Source organism: Sciurus vulgaris (assembly GCF_902686455.1).
Source record: "Sciurus vulgaris genome assembly, chromosome: 17".
NCBI classification, from domain to species: Eukaryota; Metazoa; Chordata; class Mammalia; order Rodentia; family Sciuridae; genus Sciurus; species Sciurus vulgaris.
The window spans coordinates 39,048,613-39,067,450 of NC_136478.1; the positions used below are offsets into that span (position 1 = coordinate 39,048,613).

An 18,838-nucleotide genomic window follows, 5' to 3' on the forward strand; every position below is an offset into this window, starting at 1 on the left:
AAAAGACAGTCATTGAAGGAGACAAAACCAAGACTATTAATGAGGAGGGGCCTTGGAGGTTTTCAAAACCCTGTTACATACTTTCTCTAGAATTTGAATACAGAAGGTACTTGCAAATGATGATTGTTCAATACCTGTTTGTCACTAGCCTCTAAAGTTCAACAAGCCATAGTCAGTGTGTTTTCAATCACTCATTCACAAATACCTTTGTAGTTGGTTGTGGTGGACTATTCCTGTCTGTAATCCCAGAGGCTCAGGAGGCTGAGGCAAGAGGATCCCAAGTTCTCCGAGACTCAGCAACTTAGCAAGGACCTAAGCAATTTAGCAAGAACCTGTCTCAAAATAAAAAAAATAAAATAAAAAGGGCTGGGGATGTGGCTCAGTAGTTAAGCACCTCTGTGTTCACTTGCTGGTACCAAAACAAAAAACAAATACGATTGTAGTGTTCCCCTTCCTCCTGACATGATGCCAATATCTGAGGAATACGGCAGTGAACTAGACAGGCGAGGCAGGCAGAGAGACAGGAAATCAAGTAGTGAGAAGCATGGTGGCAAGTGCTGTGAAGAGACCACAATAGGGCAGTGATATGGGAAGGAACTCCTGGGGAGAGTGGTGTTTCAGATGAAGTGGTCACTAAAGACTTTGAAGTTCACAGGAAGAATGAGCAACTCAAGTGGGTCAGAGGAACTGACAAGCTCCAAGGCCCAGAGGTGAGGAAAACAGAAGGTGGGGGCAGGGTTCAAAACCTGGTCTAAGGCCAGTGAGGACCAGTATCCATGAAGCCTTGTAGCCCAGGATGGTGAATGTGGATTTGATCTTAAGGTTGATGAAAAACAACTGGAAGGTTTTAAGCTAGAGATGGCCGCACGGGGATCCCAGTGTCAGAAAGGTCTTTTGATGCTTAAGGGAGTGGTTGCGGAGAAGAGGCATGTAAAGGAAGAATATGAACAGTTTGAAAGATGAATGAATGCACTAATAAGATGAATGGACCCGCAGACAGGAATAACACATGGCCCACAGAAGGTCCCAGACTCAGCGGCCTGAAGCCCAGGCACCTGACACTGTGACCTTGGGGACATCCATGCCCCGCACCCTAGGCCCGGAACTCTGCGTCTCAGGGGCGGGGAGGACGTGCTAGGAGGGCAGTCGCGCATACGCGAGGAAGACGGTTCTCTGCGAGGAACGACCGGTTCTCTGCGCCCGGCCCCTCTCATGCATCGGTCCGGTCAGCCCACCCAGCCGAGCCCCGAACCCTCTCAGCAGGCGGTGTTTACATTCCACCCGCGCGGGCCACGCGGCTCTTTGCAGCCCCAGCACCAGTGGGCTCCGCCCCTGGGCCCCTCGGCCCACCCCTCCGCGCCGCTCCCGCCAGACTTCTCCCGCGTCCGGCCCCGGCACGGCTCCGCCCCTCCACCGCGCGCGCCCGCTGCCCGCCTGCCCGCTCTCCCGCGTCCCGCCCCGCGCAGGCCCCGCCACAGCCCTGTGATCCCGCCCACCACGTCCCGCGTCCTGTCCCTTAGGCGCGCAGGCCCTGTCACTTAACCCCGCCCCTGCGCGGGTTCCGCCGTAGGACCCCGCCCCCAGAGACTCCGCCCCGGAGCTGGCCCCGCCCCCAGCAGCCTGGAGCTCTTCGCTGGCCTGCGCCTAGGCGGGGGCGGTCCTGAGGGCGGTGGCTGGGCGGGCCCTGGCCCTGGGGCGGCCGCTGAGGGGCTCCGAGCCCGGGCGGGGTGGGGCGGAGGTGGCGGGGAGGCGCGAGGGCGGGCCGGGGCCGGTTCCGCGCGCAGGGATTTTTAAATGTCCCGCTCTAAGCCGGGCGCAGGAGCAGCCGGCTCGGCAGCCAAAGCGGTGTAGGGGGCAGGCGCGGATCCCGCCACCGCCGCGCGCTCGGCCCGCCGCCGCCTGCTGCCTCCCGCCTCCCGGCTTCCCGCTCGCCTCCGGCCTCCTGCCTCGGCTCGTGCGCGCCTGCCTACCGCGGAGACGGCTTCGGGTAAGGCCCCGCTGCGGACTGCCGGGACAGGCGCGGCGGGCGAGGACTCCCAGAGCACCCGGGTCCGGCCGGGTCGGGCCGGGAGTGGGGGTGGGGCGAGGCCGGGTCGCCGGGTCTTCGGGTCCCGGAGGCGTCAGAGCGGGGTGCCCCGGGTAGGGTGGCTCAGAAACGGTAGGAGAGGTGTTGAAGGAGAGACTGAGGCAACCCCGGCCCCAGCGGAGACGATGGGACTGAAAGGTTTCGGGGGGGCGTCTGGACCCCCACCTCCACTCCAGGTTCGGACCCGAGATCTCGGACTGCCCGTGGCGCCGCGGGTGACAGGCCACCCCGGGCCCATCGGCCATTTTCCCGACCGGCCCGGGAGGCTCCCGCCGCCGTCCGCGCGGGAGGGGGGAGGGGTGCCCGGGGCAGGCCCGCGGGACCTGGCCCCCTCCACCCGCGGTCCTCACCCGCTGCCCGCTTCGTGGCCCCCAGGTCTGAGGTCGTAGCCGGAGCCCTGCGCCATGCCAAGGGAAAGGAAGGAGAGGTGAGTAGCCTGGCTGCTGCGGGGAGGAAGGGTGTGCAGCCGTGGGGGAGGGGCTGGTTGAGATTTGGGGAGAACTCACCTCAACTTCTGTGCCATCGTGGCTTTGCAGAGATGGGAAGGAACGGGGCACCATGAAAGAAGAAGGTGGCACTGACTTCTCTGTTCGCTCCAGGAAAAGGAAGGCAAATGTAGCCGTTGTGAGTACAAAGGGGACAGATTGGAGAGGACCCCCCCTCCCCCGCATCTTACCTGGGTACCAGACTTGGGTCTGCGCACGTATCTATTGATGGGAATTAGTGGGGGGTGTCACTGGCAGAAATGGTACTCATAATCTAATCGCCCCCTTCTCTCTTTTTGTCTTTGGTTGTTCGGTGTTTCTTTGGGGGTTGGGGATTGTTTTACGTTAGTTTTTGCAGGATCCAGATGAAGAAATTGCCAAAATTGACAAGACTGTGAGAGACCAGTGTGGCAGTCAGGTAGGTGGCCTCCTGTTAGGTCTCATGGAGGGCCTCCAGCTCTCCTGGGTCCAACTGGGTTTTATACTTTCTTGCCTCCTGTTGAAGACCCTCGTTTAGAGTTGGTTTCTCTAGCTAGAGCCACATGGCTGAGTCCTGTACTGTCAGTGCACACTTGCCTTTCCTAGCCTTGAGATTTCAGGCTACCCTCTGAGGTTGCAGATATGTGCTAACACCTAGAAGAACCAGAGTGCACATCATATAATTCCTTTTGCCCATGAGGAGACTTTGGATTCAGTTAGAGAAAGAAAGCAACCCAGAGTCTATAAGCAAGTGAGAAGCAGAGTTGGGCCTATACCCTTGTCTCTAATGGCTAGTGGACTGGGTGGGGTTGGACTCCTGTATGTTGTCCGCTTCCTCCCCATCCACACCTGTGGGGTTTTTCTTTTTTCCTTTGGTTGTTGTTATGGTGTGCATAAGAAGTTCCCATCTCCTTTAGATCAAGTTTCAAAGTTTCACCCCCTTTGTGGCCCTGAAAGTTCCTCCAGTCTATTCAGCAGTCCCCCACATGGATCACTTCTATCTGGGCTTAACCTGGCCTCAGCAAGGGTATTAGTGGAACGTTCTGTGTAATGGTCTGTGTGTCAACACATTTTTTTTATTGACTACTCCATTTTTCTTGCCCCTCCTTATGGAGTTCCTGCCAAATTTCCTGCATACAGTGTGATATCATTATAAACATCAGAAGTTCCTTGCAGAAAGAGCTTGTATTATCTCTTTACCTCCAGAAATGGCTGGAGTCTGCAGTTAGGGCTCCAATGGGGGAAGCAGCCTATCTCCAAACTAGCTAGTCAGGGCTTTGCCTCTATCACAGATAAAAGCTGAGCAGGAACAGTACTTGACCTGAGTGTGGCAGTAGTCCCAATAAGGTTTGCAGTGGACACACATCACTTGGTAAAGCAGTGAACAACAGCCATGGTAGCTGGTCTAAAAGAGTGAAGTGTTTCAATGTGACGGGCTATGTTGTAATAACACTTGTCACTATATATAATACCCTAGTCATAAGCATCTCTGCGGAAGACCACTGAATATTGAACAAGGAGTTGATTACCTTCTTTGTTAGAAGAAATACTTCTCTGCAAGAAAGGAAGTAAGATAGTCATCCAAAGTCATTTCTTCTTTTTGTCCCCTTAAAATAAAAGAGGCTTCAAATCAAGCAGGTTGATTTTTTGTATTATATTATAAAATGAATCCCTGCTTTGTAAAATTCAAGATTGTTTCTTTTTCCCAGCTGTGTTTCTGAGTATAAACTTCCAAGCAAAGCCATCCATATATTGGCTTGGAGTTTCTGTTCTCATTGGCTTTTCTCAACAATAACTTGAACATTGCTTAAGTGCCTCAGATAGGACTGTGGCATTGTATCTGGATGGCTGAGAGGTGATGACTGTGATGCATGAATAACCATGTCATTTCTCCCAGGGAGGAATTTTCATTAATATCAACAGGTTTCTGCACATTTTATAGAATAGGTGGTATCTTGAAAGTTATCTACCTATTTATGGAGCAGTTTTTGCTTTTTCTCTGTAAAGATTCATGGAGTTAAAATTTGGGGATTCAACAGCTTTTTTGCCTATTAACAGAATTTTTCTCGGCAATTCAGCCTGCTATACAAATTTGAGCTAGTGGGAGCCATTGTGCCAAATTCAACGTTACTACTTCCTCAAGACCACATGGAATTTTTGGCGATTCTTACCTTAGGCCTTTCTTAATGAATAGAGTACTCTTTTACCTAAAATCTACTTCACATATCCATTTTGTTTAATTTTCATAAGAGACCCAACCTTTTTATTTGAAACGGAATCCTGGACTACCAGTTATTTCTCAGAAAATTTTGCAGAAATAAAAAAAGTGGCCTAAGGAGTCAGGTAGTTAGCAATAGTCACAGTTGCTATTGTCCCATTCTTTCCTAACTAAAGTCAGACTAATCTTGCTTCCTTTGAAACTTGGTATACACTCAAGGTGAAGGACATTGACTTAATTATTCTGACTCATCCACTGGCTCCTAAAAAGGCCAACTTTGGGAGCCATTTGTCTGCTTGTGGTTCACCTAATTTGTTTATGAACTGCAGGTTGGGAACTGCTACCAGTTAGTTTTATCTGCATAGGCCTGCACTCAGATGTGCCAGCCATCTGGCCTATGAGGGTGACACCCAGCTTGTGCCTTCAAAACTAGAATTCATTTTTCTTGAGCAGTTGTAATATGAACCTTAATTCAAGGAAATGCTACCAACATATGATACTAGAACTGAAAGGAAGTTGCCTTTCTTTCGCAGCTGTTGGCATGAGCTGTCATGGATAATTTGCATGCCCAATTCTTTCTACATTGAGTGTAGAAGAGCTTTATCCAGCTTTGCCCTTCTTACTAGACAAAGCATTTGGGTTTGCTGTGAAGGTGGTATGTTGCTGTGGCAGCCACTGTATACTGAGTCTTCAAGGGAGCACTTAGAATTTCCATGTTTATTTACAGTTATTCCAATTGTCTGTTTCTTCTATAGTCAATATAATGGTCTCTGCTTAAAAAAATGACAAGTGGCTCAGACAGTGCTTCCATGCTAGCAGGATTGTTACCTGCCTAATATCTTTAGTTACTATTTTATAACTTTAAAAATTAAAAGATTTCTTTTTACAGTAGGATGGTAAATAGTAACTTAAATATTCTAAATGACAATATGATCTTAGTCTTTTCCAAATACTGAAATTTCTAAAATCTTTCAAATGAAAGCATACTATTTTGGTTCTTAATGATACTTCATTCATCAGATACTTGAATCTGACTGCAAGGATCTGGGGGTTGGATTCAAAGGTCTAGGTATCTTACCTCTTCCATGTCCATTTTGCTGCTCAAGCATCTCAGCCAAGGTGATAGTGTGGAATATAAAATGCTACTGATTTCTTAGTTTTCTTAGTAATTCACTGCATAGATTCCTAATCTAGTGACAGAAATGAAATGAAATGGAAGTTTACCCTCTTTTACTTATCCATGCCATCTTCATCTTAACTTAGATCAAAATATTTAGTCTTGGATATCATTCTTCAGTGTGGTGATGTTTTGTGAAGTACTGGTTAATCTACAAATCAGTGAATATAAAAACAACTGGTTTACATAAAAAAATTTTAAAATGTGTCTTCCATTTACAGCCTTGGGACAATAATACAGTATGTGCAAACCCCTGCTCCTTGATCCCCACACCTGACAAAGAGGAGGATGAGCTGGTATACCCAAATTCCACATTTGGGCCTCAAAGACCCACACCAACCAGAGCCTCACCACTGCCTCTACTGAAGTAAGTGCTGACTTTGCTGTGTGACTTCCAACCTCTTACTCCGCTTCTTAGTCCTCCTTAGTGTGGATGCAAATTGACACTTGTGTGGGGTTTTGTTTTGTTCCTTTTCTTCTTAGCTGGGCAAATAGAGAGGAGGTTTGGAAAATCATGCTAAACAAGGAGAAGATGTACTTAAGGGATAAGCACTTTTTGCAGCGACACCCTCTTCTGCAGCCTAAAATGCGAGCAATTCTTCTGGATTGGTTAATGGAGGTGAGCTCATGTCTTCCCATTCACTGGACTCACTGGCCATTTCTGGATCCTTCTGTGCTATTAAGTTGCTGTATGTGCTTGATTCCATCAACATATTCTCTATCTCAGAAGCTAAATTTTTTACTTGCTTTTTCTTCTATTTCTTTTTTTTTTCTTTTTTTTTTGTACCAGGATTGAACTCAGGGACACTTAACCACCGAGCCACGTCCCCAGCCATTTTTTATATATTATAGAGACAGGGTCTTGCTAAGTTGCTTAGGGTCTCACTAAGTTGCTGAGGCTGGCTTTGAACTTGTGATCCTCCTCTCTCAGCCTCCCAAGTTGGTGGGATTATAGGTGTGCACCAACTTTACTTGCATTCTTAAAAGAATTTCTAAGATCTCTTTATCCCTTAGGTATTTTAAAGCTGACATCTCATTTTTTCCATCAAAGTTAAATAGTTGCAAAGATTATATTTTCCAATAAATTGTAAATATTGATATTTCAGCTTTCTTCATTAAATTGCTTTTAAATGTATCCACTGGAATGCAGGTATCAGCTATTTGATAGCCACTATCATAACTTATAAAAATATATGAACAAGCTTATCTTTAATAGTCAAATCTCACATTGTTCCCTTTTAAATTCCTGGAGTCCATTTTTCTTTTCCTTTAGAACAATTTCCTAACAGACCATACTGTTCTAATTTCATTGATCACACTGTCATACTTCTGCAACAACTGATCAAAAGCTTAAGTATTACAAATCAGCAGGATAATTGTTTAATATAAAAAGTGAAATTTTATTGGCAATGTACCTCTTATTGGGATGCACTGTGAATAACTCCCTTGCTTGAGGGAGGCTTGATGGATACCCAAATACTTGGATGGGTGAGAAGTGTTTTTCTTCTGAGAAGTGGTAGGACCCTTTCAGGCAGATCTTTATGAAAGAGTACATGAGTGTCTACCTATATTCACTATAAATGTATAAACAATCATACTGTATATCCTGTGGAAGGTCAGCATTCTCTGGGGTATGCATACCATAGTTGTGTTAGTCCTAGAATGAAATTCCCTGCCACCACTTACCATGTAGGTGCTGAAGTCCATCAAGTCACCTGAGTCTTGGTTTTCTCATCTGTAATATTTTTTAGCAATATTTTCCTTGCAGAGTTTGTGCAGACTAGAAATGATGTATATAAATTTTTTTTATCATTCTTAATTTTTGTTTCTTCATTGTCCCCTAAAAATGTCAACAGTTCATTGTACTAGATTCTTTAAAGGCCTACTTTTTTTAAAGTACAGGTCTTGCACTTGCCCACCATGGACTTACCATGTCACATAACCCTTGTCACAAAGCCCTCCTGTGCCTTTTATATAACATTTTATATTTTCTGAAAGTGTTGGATATATTAAGTCTTAATCTTGTAGGCTATAATTCATTATAAAAGTGTTATAAAACCCATTATAAAAGAGGACTGGGGAAATAGCTCAGTGGTAGAGTACTTGCCTGACATGTGTGAAGCCCTGGGTTCAGTCCCCATCACCACAACAAAAAATTTGACCAAGAGGTTCTCTTTTTTTAATGTGATTAATGCCATTATGTTTTGAAGGAATGTTTTTATAAATAGCTATATATGGCTTATTCTGGACTTTAGAAATAAGCTATGGTGATTGATTAATTTTCTAGCAGAATTTTGTGTTTTTCTCTGGCATCTTTCTATGTGTTCAGCCCAAGAGTTGCACTTAAGGAGACAGCCTGTTGGTGAGTGGTAGTGGTGGTGTTGGAGTTTTATGTGCATAACTACATTTGGTGTTGGTAATGAGTTGAGGAATAATATTTTCTTGGTCTCTTTTCAACCCCATCTTGTATACTGTTTCACCAGATCCTATAGTAATTCTGAGAAGTAGGTAGGACAGTATTGTCCTAATTTTATAGTGAAATAACTGTGTTTGTCTAAGGTAGAGAGCCTAAACTACAACCTAGGTCTCTGAATCTTTTTAATGCTTTTTAACAAAGTTTTTGCCTCTTATGATTTATAGTGTTTTGGGTATGTTGTAGCCTTTAAATAAATTTGGGTTCTGACTTTTAAACTTTTTTATTGGTATCAGAACCATATCAATTCTTTCCTTAAATTGACTTATCATTGAAACTTATAAAAGGGGACAGCATTTTTGAGGGAATTCAGATTTGATTTTTTGTCTTATTTCATGAGAATTCTGTTTTCAGCCAGGTATGGTGGTACACACCTGTAATCCCAGTGAAACAGAAGGATTGCAAGTTCGAGGCCAGCCTGGTCAACTTAGTAAGACCCTGTCTCAAAAAAAGGGCTGGGGATATGGCTCAGTGGTAGAGCACCCTTGGGTTTAATCCCTAGTACTGCAAAAAAGAAGAAAAATACGCTGCTCTCACCAGGCTTTAAACCTTTCTTCCTTCTCTGGAGTAAAACTCTCTATTAAATCAAAGAAACTAAATCCTTATATCTGAGTCCATGTTTGTCTTTATACATGTGCTTAGGGTGACCATCCTTTCAGAAAAGCAAAGTAATCCTTATCTCTCTTCATTTAATTATGTTGTCTTTCACGAAAACTCAGGACAAGATTTTTTTTTCCCCTTGAGTAACTGTTGTAAAATTTACTAAATATTTTTTCAGGTGTGTGAAGTCTATAAACTTCACAGGGAGACATTTTACTTGGCACAAGATTTCTTTGATCGGTATATGGCAACACAAGAAAATATTGTAAAAACACTTTTACAGCTTATTGGGATTTCATCTTTATTTATTGCTGCCAAACTTGAGGTGAATAATTTAAAATATTTGTTATATAATGTGTGTTATTTCTTGAGTTCTATTAAGATTAGGGGAACAGGTCAGCTATTTGTCTATAATACATATCCTTAATTTTTCTAATTTGAAGTCTTCTAAAGTTAAGACATGTAGAAAAGACTAAGGACTAATGAAGACAGGGAAGGAATAAATCTATAATGTATAAAATATTTAGGTTAATATAGTTACTTTAAGCAAAAATTGAACCTTGAACTAAGAAGATTAAAATTTTGGTGTGATAGTAGAAGAATGTTTGAGCCCAACTTCCAAACATGTTAAAGATATTGAGAAGGTGAAAATTTTAAAAATACAATGAGTAAAGTTCTATTTATCAATATATATATTCACTCATTTATTTAGTGGGGGTAAGAGTTTCATTCCTTTTATAACTACACCTGTTTAACTATTAAAGTAGCTCCTGTACTAGTCACATCAACCTATCATTTCTTTATGCCAGGTACTAAAAAATAATTTCAGATGCACATTATAAGTTAAAACTCTTATGAGAGTAACTGGTTGCTAACTCAGTCTTATTCACTTTTAGGAAATCTATCCTCCAAAGTTGCACCAGTTTGCTTATGTTACAGATGGCGCTTGTTCGGGTGATGAAATTCTTACTATGGAATTAGTGATTATGAAGGTAGGTAACAAGTTAATTTTCAGTTATTTTTAAAACACACACATAAGTATTTCTCACATGAAGTGTGTGCACATCTGCTAGGTCTTTAGCTGGGCCAACATTGTGACGTGGAACATGGCTACATCTTTTTTTTTTTTTAATATTTTAAATTTGTTCTAGATGAACACAATACCTTTATTTTACTTATTTATTTTTTTATGTGGTTCTGAGGATTGAACCCAGTGCCTCACACATGCTAGTCAAGTGCTCCACCACTGATCTACAATCCCACCCCATATGGCTACATCTTGAACTTCTTTTCACAACCATTGGCTTCTTTCCTATTTTCCTTAGGCCCTTAAATGGCGTTTAAGTCCCCTGACCATTGTGTCCTGGCTGAATGTATACATGCAGGTTGCATATCTAAATGACGTATATGAAGTGCTACTGCCACAGTATCCCCAGCAAATCTTTATACAGATTGCAGAGGTAAGTAAGCAGCTCCATTGCTTCTGGGGGCCCCTGACCCCACAGCTAGAGTGAGGAACTCTAGAAGTGATGTGTGTGAACATCAGTTTGAGCATTCCTTTCATCTCCATAGCTTTTAGATCTCTGCGTCCTAGATGTTGGCTGCTTAGAATTTCCCTACGGTGTACTTGCTGCTTCTGCCTTGTATCATTTCTCTTCATCTGAATTGATGCAAAAGGTTTCAGGTATGTTGGTTTTCTAGTGAATTCACAAAGAAAGTGTATTAAACTTAGACACCAATTGTTAACCTCTGGTTGAGCCTATGGTTTCTTTTCATCACAGGGTACCAGTGGTGTGATATAGAGAAGTGTGTCAAGTGGATGGTTCCATTTGCCATGATTATAAGAGAGACAGGAAGTTCCAAACTAAAGCACTTCAGGGGGGTTCCTGCTGAAGACGCCCATAACATACAGACCCACATCAACAGCTTGGATTTGCTGGTCAGTACTGTTCTTGCTTTAATCCTTCTTGACCAGAGAGAACTTTAAAACTGCCTGGATAACCTATTCACTTCTCTTCATGCAGCCTTCAGACATCCTAGAAAAACTCCCAATTCTCTTAATTCCTTGAAGAAAATTTCTAGTTGATAGATGCTATATGTCAGTATCAAGTAGACCATAGACTTTTAGGTGTTTTTTGCTGTTTTTCCCCTTCACTCACCTCCATACCAATAACATATGGTAAGTGAGACAAAGGATATGTCCTTCCACCTTAAAAGTTTTTCTCTTTTCTTCTTATCAACAGGACAAAGCCCAAGCAAAGAAAGCCATATTGTCCGAACAAAACAGGATTTCTCCTCCCCCCTCAGGGGTCCTTACCCCACCACAGAGCAGTAAGAAGCAGAGCAATGAGCAGGAAATAGTGTGACCACACCAGCATTCTCCACCAAAGACAGTTGTGCGGAAGTGCCTGCTCATAGTTCTCTCCTGTCTACTGCAGTGGAGGCGTGTGTTAGCTTTTACAGATATTTAAGTGAAGAGTGTCTCTCTTCTGCAACAGAAGTGTTTCTGTGGATGGGATTGGACAGGGAGAAGTGTTTTTTATTGAATACCTAGATTTTTTTTAAATAAGTGGGTCAAGTACACCAGCCACCTCCAGAACACCAATGAGTGCTCCAGATGCTGCTAAGGAGGGTGATACTTGACTTGATTGACTGTTCACACAAATAACAAAGGCTTGAAGTTGAGGAGTGCCGCTGTTGCTGTTGGTCTCCCCTCAGGTGTTCTGGGTTGCCTCGTGTTCGGTGGAACAGGTGGTTGTGAGCAAGCATTGTGATGCACAGCCTACAACCAGCAGGGCTGGGGGCCTGCCCTTTACACACTATCAGTTGACAGTGTACCATGCCTCTTATGAACTCTTGTTTTGTAAGTGCTGCTATGTCTATCCGTTTTTAATAAAGATAATACTGTCTTTGAGACAGCTGGTTTTATGAGCAGTGTCTGGTAATTTAAGTTAGAAGTCAACTCAGTGTCACTATGTCAGGTTCTCTTTTTTGACTTCATGCTGTTGAAGCTTGAGTGTTTCTAGAGAAAACATTTTAAATAGGGAATAAGCTTCAAGCATAGCCTTGTCTGCCTCCTGAGGCCCCTGGAGCTGGGAGTGAGACTTCGATTTGCCACTTCTGCAGTTTCCTGCACAGGTGGCCACTCACTGTCAGGTTCATTAGCCATCAGTGGCAATGGAGGTAAAGTCATTTCCACATCTAGAAAATTCATAAGTATAATTTCCTCCCTGGGACTGTTCAAAGGTTTTAAAGAAATCTGTGATTAATACGATACCCTTACCCAGATCTTAACCTGAAGAATAGATGAATTTTATTTGGAGAACTTAACATAGTAGCCTGAAACTGCTTCTAAGAAGAAAATGCAAAGTATAATAATATGTGGCTCAAGGCCAGGATGTTAGCATAAAATAGCTGCCTGACTGATGGACTCACCAAGTGCCTTGCTGACGGTCACTGTCCACCTGAAGGCCTAATGTGTGCCACTTGTGTCACTTGTTGAATATTCTCAGTCTTGTTTCACTTTCTAACCATGCTTCAATGTGTTGGGGGGAGAGGCATGCACATAAGGAAAGGTGAATGAGCAAATAAATACTACTTCCTTTCAACTTGTTTTATCTTATTTTGCAAAAATCTAAAGTAGAAAGAAAAATGGCCATTTTAAATCTACCAATTTATTCCAAGTTGGAAAGAGACCCTACTTTTTGACATTGATGTGGTTCTGGCAAGTTTTAATAGTTTTCTTAACAAGTACATTAGAAATCTAATGGTATCTAGTCAAACAATACCACCCCTTGCTAGTTATGTCTTCATCCCAGACAGGTACTTTTGTCTTAAAAGAAGTGAGCTTTGAATTGTGATCACTTGTGACTGGCAAAATCCTAAAAGTGGTTACTTAGTTTGGCATTTTCTGTGTAAACCTGGCACTGAAACATGTTTCTATTTGCAAAGTTTTATTATAAATACAAGAGCTTGACAAGTGTGAAATAACATGGATCTGAAATCACACAAGGAAAATTTTAATTCATAGTTCATATAGCAAGCCATTACATAGAGGTTAAGTCCCAGATGGGTAAATAAAATCCATAGTGACCAATTACTGAAGTTCTGTCGGAAACCCTAAAACCACCAGTAAGTAAAAATCAAGTCTCCCTTCTGAGAAGTGCTTCCATTTGCTGGTAATCAGTTGATGGCTACCTCTGAGCTTTTGCTGGTTGGCTATATATACTTATTTGCCAGGTCATTTCTGTTCTGCTATTCAGCTAAAACCATCTGAGGTGAGGGGATGCCAAAGACACATCAGAGGTGAAATGGCAGGCCAACCCGAAAGATGTGGCACAGGAAGGACCAAAGAAGAGATGATGTAGGACACTTGGTCTGACATTTTATAGTTTGGGTCTTAAATGTCTCTTGGAAGCTCGTGGGTCAAAGGCTTGCAACACTATTCAGAGATGGACCCTTGGGGAGGCGATGGGATCATGAGAACTGACCACATGGATGGATTAGCTCACTTATGGATTCATGCTTTAAAGGGTATTGAGGGAGAGGCTCTTATAAAAGCAGGTTCTCTGTTTCCCAGCTGCCATGAGGTGAGCACTCCTCCAAGTGCCTCCCATTCTGATGTTCTGCCTCACTGCAGGACCATGGCAATGGTTCTAAGCAACTGAATTGGAACCTCTGAAACTGGGAGCCAAAATAAAACTTTACTCCTTATAAGTTGATTATCTCAGACATTTTGTCACAGTGACAGAAAACTAACATACTTCTGTGTTAGAGAAAGTAACCTATTGATCTACCTTGAAGACTGGATTGTGGCAGAAAATACCACGCTCTCATATTTCTCCCACACTCACTTGCTAGACCTCACCAGAATTGCTTCATTCCTCTGCCCTCTGTGCCCAAGGAAAAAACACTGGTCCAGGGGCAGGGGGGTTAAGGGTTGCAGGTTTTCCAGTGCCATCTTCCCTGAATGGAACTTGGACAGCTAATTGTTTCATGGAGGCCATTCCACATCAAGTGGGTAAATAAATGGTGCTAATATTCACATGGATGGCAAGTACCTGCAGCAGATAGGAAAAGCTGGGGAGCCCTTGAAGATTTGGGACCTAGTGCCCGATATACCTCTATCCTCTTAACTCCACACAAACGAGATTGGAGTTTATACCGGCAAAATAGGCTCTAGCTCAGAGCAGGGATGGAAAGAGAAATCAAATCTGATAATGTCTAGTCATATTTACCCAACCGTGCATTTTCCTACCACATGTTCAACATTTTGAAATTCAAATCACATTTATACCTTGGACATTGTTAGAAGACTATTTTTATCCCTGCTGTAATCATCTAATTTGCTGATTACAGGTCTCAAATTGCCACAGAGAACTCAATTTTTGAAAGAATTGTCCTATTTGATCAAATATGTTATTCAAGCAATGCAGTCATTTGTTCCACAAGGTTACCTGCCAGGCAGAGTTAACCAGGAGTAATAGCATTAGAAGCCTATACTTAAAATCAAGCATTAGCTAATCTGCCTGTGACAATAGAGTCTTAAATATAATTTGCTGCAGATACTTCAGTTCCTGCACTGACAGACAATTGCATTTTGTATTCAATGAGCATAGATTTTTCCTACCTCGTCCTAATTCCAAATTTAACTCCAGAAGACTCTAATGTGCTCAGTTTCACTGGCTTTACCAGGTACTATTTCCCAGGAGCCTCAGATGGAAGTACAATGCTATTCTTTATTAAGTAAACACTCCCCCACCCCATCCCCACTGCTTTAAATCATTGTCTTGATCAAAGCCATTCCAAAAACTGTAGCATCTTCACCGGAAAAGTTAAGTCTAATACTGACTTTTCCCAGCTCGATGTATGAGTTGCCCACCTACTGATCCCCTACTGTGTACTGAGCACTACCAATATGGGACACAAAAATACAGAGAGCATGGTCAAGGAACTCAGGTGAGCTTGCAGGTGAGACATGTAAACAATCTCATAAGGGTCCTGGTTTGAGCAGGTAGCCTCTGGGAGTGGAAGGCAGGAACAGCACTTCTGCTCTGTTTCAGAGGTACAGTTTGCAAAAAGCACTCACAAGTGGGCACAAATGAGAATTAGAGGATAGAGGTATAACAGGAGGAAGAAGAAAATGAGGCAGAAGAGGTGACAGAGACCATGTCACAAGGAACTTTTGCACATCAAATAGAAGGTGGGTGTCGTCTCCCCAGCAGCAGGAAGTTGGGTTTGATAAGGAGGAAAGGGGTGAGAGTGACATGCTCAGAGCCAGTCTGGAGGCAGAGGTGAAGGAAACAACCCAGAGTTACGCCTCTTTGCACCATAAGAAAGTGACTGTGCTGCAAGCAGGGAGGCAATGGGAACATCTGTAAAAGTCATCTGCATCAACACTAATTTCTAAATGACTGCCCCCAACTCCCTCAGGCCACAGTCATTTCTGCCCTGCACCTCTGTGCAGGCATCTGCCTGCCAACCTGCCCAAGGCCAGCTTGAACCTCACTTCCTCAGTGAGTCGGCCCTGTCTTTGACCCCCACTGGCGTCATTTCTTTATTGGACTCTGGAGGCAGTCACCTTGAACTGGGACTCAGCTCTGCCACTTCCTATGGTGAACTGGGCTTAACCTCTCTGAGTTCAGTGTCCCTTAGTTATGAAATAAGGATTAAGGATGACAACAATGGTTTTTATCCCATAGAACTGAGGGGAAATGAAAGGAGAGAATGCATAGGAAATGTTTATCCTAGTGCATAGCACATTAAAGAGAAATAATAAATGGTGGTTGCCATCCCTGATTCTGCCACTGCTGGATGTGGTGGTGTTATATGATCTCCGATTCATAAAAACTGCTGTGAATGCTTTAGAACTGAGGACATGTCCTCGCCCTGCATCCCTGGGAGACAGTGCTGAGGGTGGGATGGTTTGGATTTTCTGTGTGCCCCACACAGCTCCCTTGAGAGAAGAGGGGGCCCCAGAAATACCTGGCAGTTTGCTCTGATGTGTTCTTAGCAATTAGTCTCCTCCCTCCAGCCTGCCTCCTCTTCCTCAGACATCATCCCTACCTCCCTCCTCCCTTCCTAAGCAGCCCCCTTGAAAGTGTTAGCTATACCCACTGTCACTCCACCTGCAGCACCCTCCAGCTGGACATATGCAGCCATCTAAGACCCCTGCTATAGTTTGGATCTGGAATGTCCCCCAAAGGCTCATGTGTTAAAGGTTTGGGCCTCAGCTTGACACTATTGAGAAGACAGATTCCAGTGTGAGGTTTTGAATCATTAGGGGCATGCCTGTGAAGGGGACAGTAGGACCCCAGCCCCTTCATCTTCCTTTTCTTTACTACACGGCCATGAGTGCAGTAGTTCTGCTCTGCCCATGCTACTGCCATTATGTGCTACGCTCCACCACAGACCTAAAAGCAATGTGCCCATTTAAGCATGGACTTGAAACTCCAAAACTGTGAATCAAACCAAACCTCTCCTCTTTATATACTAATCATTTCAGGTATTATAGTAATAGAAAGCTAACATAATATCCACGTGACAAATTTCACAGTGCTTTTCAGCCTCATCTCTGCCACACTTAGCTTTGCTGACTTCACCTTCCCCTTAGAAATTCTCCATCTTTCTTCAGCTTCTGTGGCTGTGTACCTTCCAACCACATGCCTGGTACCATTCCTCCCAGGTCCCTCTCTCTGTTCCAACAAAAATTGAAGGAGCCATAGGGCCCTTCTGGGTCACCACTACCCCTTGACACTCTGTCCCTGGGCAAGTTCACCACTCCAAAACTTATGACACCTCCCTTTGCATCTCCACCCCAACCAGGCTCCACCTGACTTAAACCTGAATGGCCACCTGTCCAAAAGTTACTTCCACCTTCCCTCTCACCACAGCAACACTCACTTGACCATTCACTGTGAATATTATTGTGAAAAATGGGACCTGGCAATACACATAAGCCCAAGAAAACTGCTCAAAGCACAAGTGATCAGAGAAATGCAAAATAAAACAAGATCAGTTCACACCATCAGATTGGCAAAGATTTTAAAGTGCAGAGAATAATACAAATGACATCTTGTGGACCCATCACCCAGATTTGCGATGTTAGCTGCTGCTTCTCCTTTCTTTCTTTCTTTCTTTCTTTCTTTTTTTTTTTTTAAGTACTGCAGATTGAACCCAGGGGCACTTTACCACTGAGTTATATCCCCAGCCCTTTTTGTTCTGTATTTTGAGACAGGGTCTCGCTAAGTTGCCCAGACTTGCCTCAAACTTGTGATCCTTTTACCTTAGCCTCTTGAGTAGCTGTGATTGCAAGCACGCACCAGTGTGTGGGCCACATCCTTTTTTAAAATAAATACAATATGACAGGCACAAGTGAAGTTTCCCTGGTGTCCCTCCCCAGTCTCATGGTTTTTTCCTCTCAGAGGAAACAACTACCAGGGGTGGACATGTATGATTTCTCCATTTATGTTTAGATTTTTATCATTTACATGTGGTTTCATTAGCAATAAATACAGCAAACACCACTCTGGGTTTTTAAAAAATTACATCAATGAAACCAAACCCTTCATATCATGTCACTTGCTATTTTTTTCCACATTACTTTTAACTTTGTCCATGTTGATACCAGTAGAGTCACTGTGGTAGATATTTATATTCCCTCCCATCCTGGTCCACAAATAGATTTCCATTTTTTTTTCACCATCACAAATGGTGTAACAATTGACATCTTGTGCACATGTGTACCACCCATGTGAATTCCTCCAGGGCACATTGCTAGACATGGAATTGCCATGTCAAAGGGCATGTGCCTTTGCATCTTTCTAAAGGTAATCATCTCCTCTCCCAAATTGCACCAATTTACACTCTGAGCCAGGGAGGGTGAGAGTTCCCAGCTCCTCACATCTGTTCAACACTCAGTGTTGCTGACTTTTCTTCCCATTAAAATTGCTATTATTTAACTTTATTGGTTTTACTCTGGTTATGAAAGTAAAGCTTGTTATAATAAGTTAGAATACTACAAACTCATACCACATAGTAAGCAAAAATTCCCCAGAGATGCCATTTTTAACAATATTGGTATTAAAAACGTGTACCTTGCTCCAGAATTTTTTTTTACACTTAGATATAAATAAATAAAACGATTTGCTTTTTTCCCCAACTGTTTCTTTTCATTGTATCATCTCTAAGTAGTTTAGGATTAGGGTTAGGATATGGTGCAGGACACCTGTAGCCTCAGCTACTTGGAGGCTGAGGCAGGATTGCCTGAGCTCAGATATTCAAGGCTACCTTGGGCAATAGAGATCCCACTTGAATAAAAAATAAGTAAAAGAAAATGCACACGCAAAGTCACTCCCTTTGTTTTTATTTTTCAGTGATTGCCTACCAATTGATTTCATTGCCTCACATGGGGTACAAAATGGGTGCTCATTAAATATTTATTCCAGGAATGAATGAATAGATGAATGGATTCTTACACAGATAGCCACTTTTGGTATACTTCTTACTTTTTCATGGCCAGAAGAATACAGACTGTCCTCTACTTCCAAAGGACCAAAATTAAGATTGAAAAGCAAGACATTTACAGGAATGAGTCAAGTCCCTGCCCCAATCCCAGAAAACTGCAAGGATGAGATGACATACAGGAACCCAGCTCCATTTGGGAAGAATAGTGATTGAACTCTCCTAGTGGTACTATCCTTTTAAAAGAAACAAGGTCCAAAGTTAATCTATTCTAGTGGTCACAACTTGAGTCATTCAGAACCTTCTCTGCATCCCTCTTGCTAAGCCCCTAACCAGCAGTTCTCTTGTTATAGACAAG

General features: G+C 43.3%; 1 protein-coding gene across 1 annotated transcript; it reads left to right on the forward strand.

Annotated features, from left to right (window-relative positions):
- The first annotated feature begins 1,768 nt into the window (after nucleotides 1-1,768).
- Nucleotides 1,769-11,936, forward strand: CCNE1 (cyclin E1). Its single transcript, XM_079119707.1, has 12 exons — nucleotides 1,769-1,987; nucleotides 2,462-2,513; nucleotides 2,623-2,710; nucleotides 2,921-2,989; nucleotides 6,167-6,312; nucleotides 6,429-6,564; nucleotides 9,197-9,343; nucleotides 9,915-10,010; nucleotides 10,344-10,478; nucleotides 10,591-10,702; nucleotides 10,800-10,957; nucleotides 11,262-11,936. Exons 2-12 carry the CDS (start codon nucleotides 2,491-2,493, stop codon nucleotides 11,382-11,384), a joined length of 1,233 nt encoding a protein of 410 aa, XP_078975833.1. The 5' UTR covers nucleotides 1,769-1,987; nucleotides 2,462-2,490; the 3' UTR covers nucleotides 11,385-11,936.
- The last annotated feature ends 6,902 nt before the right edge of the window (nucleotides 11,937-18,838 follow it).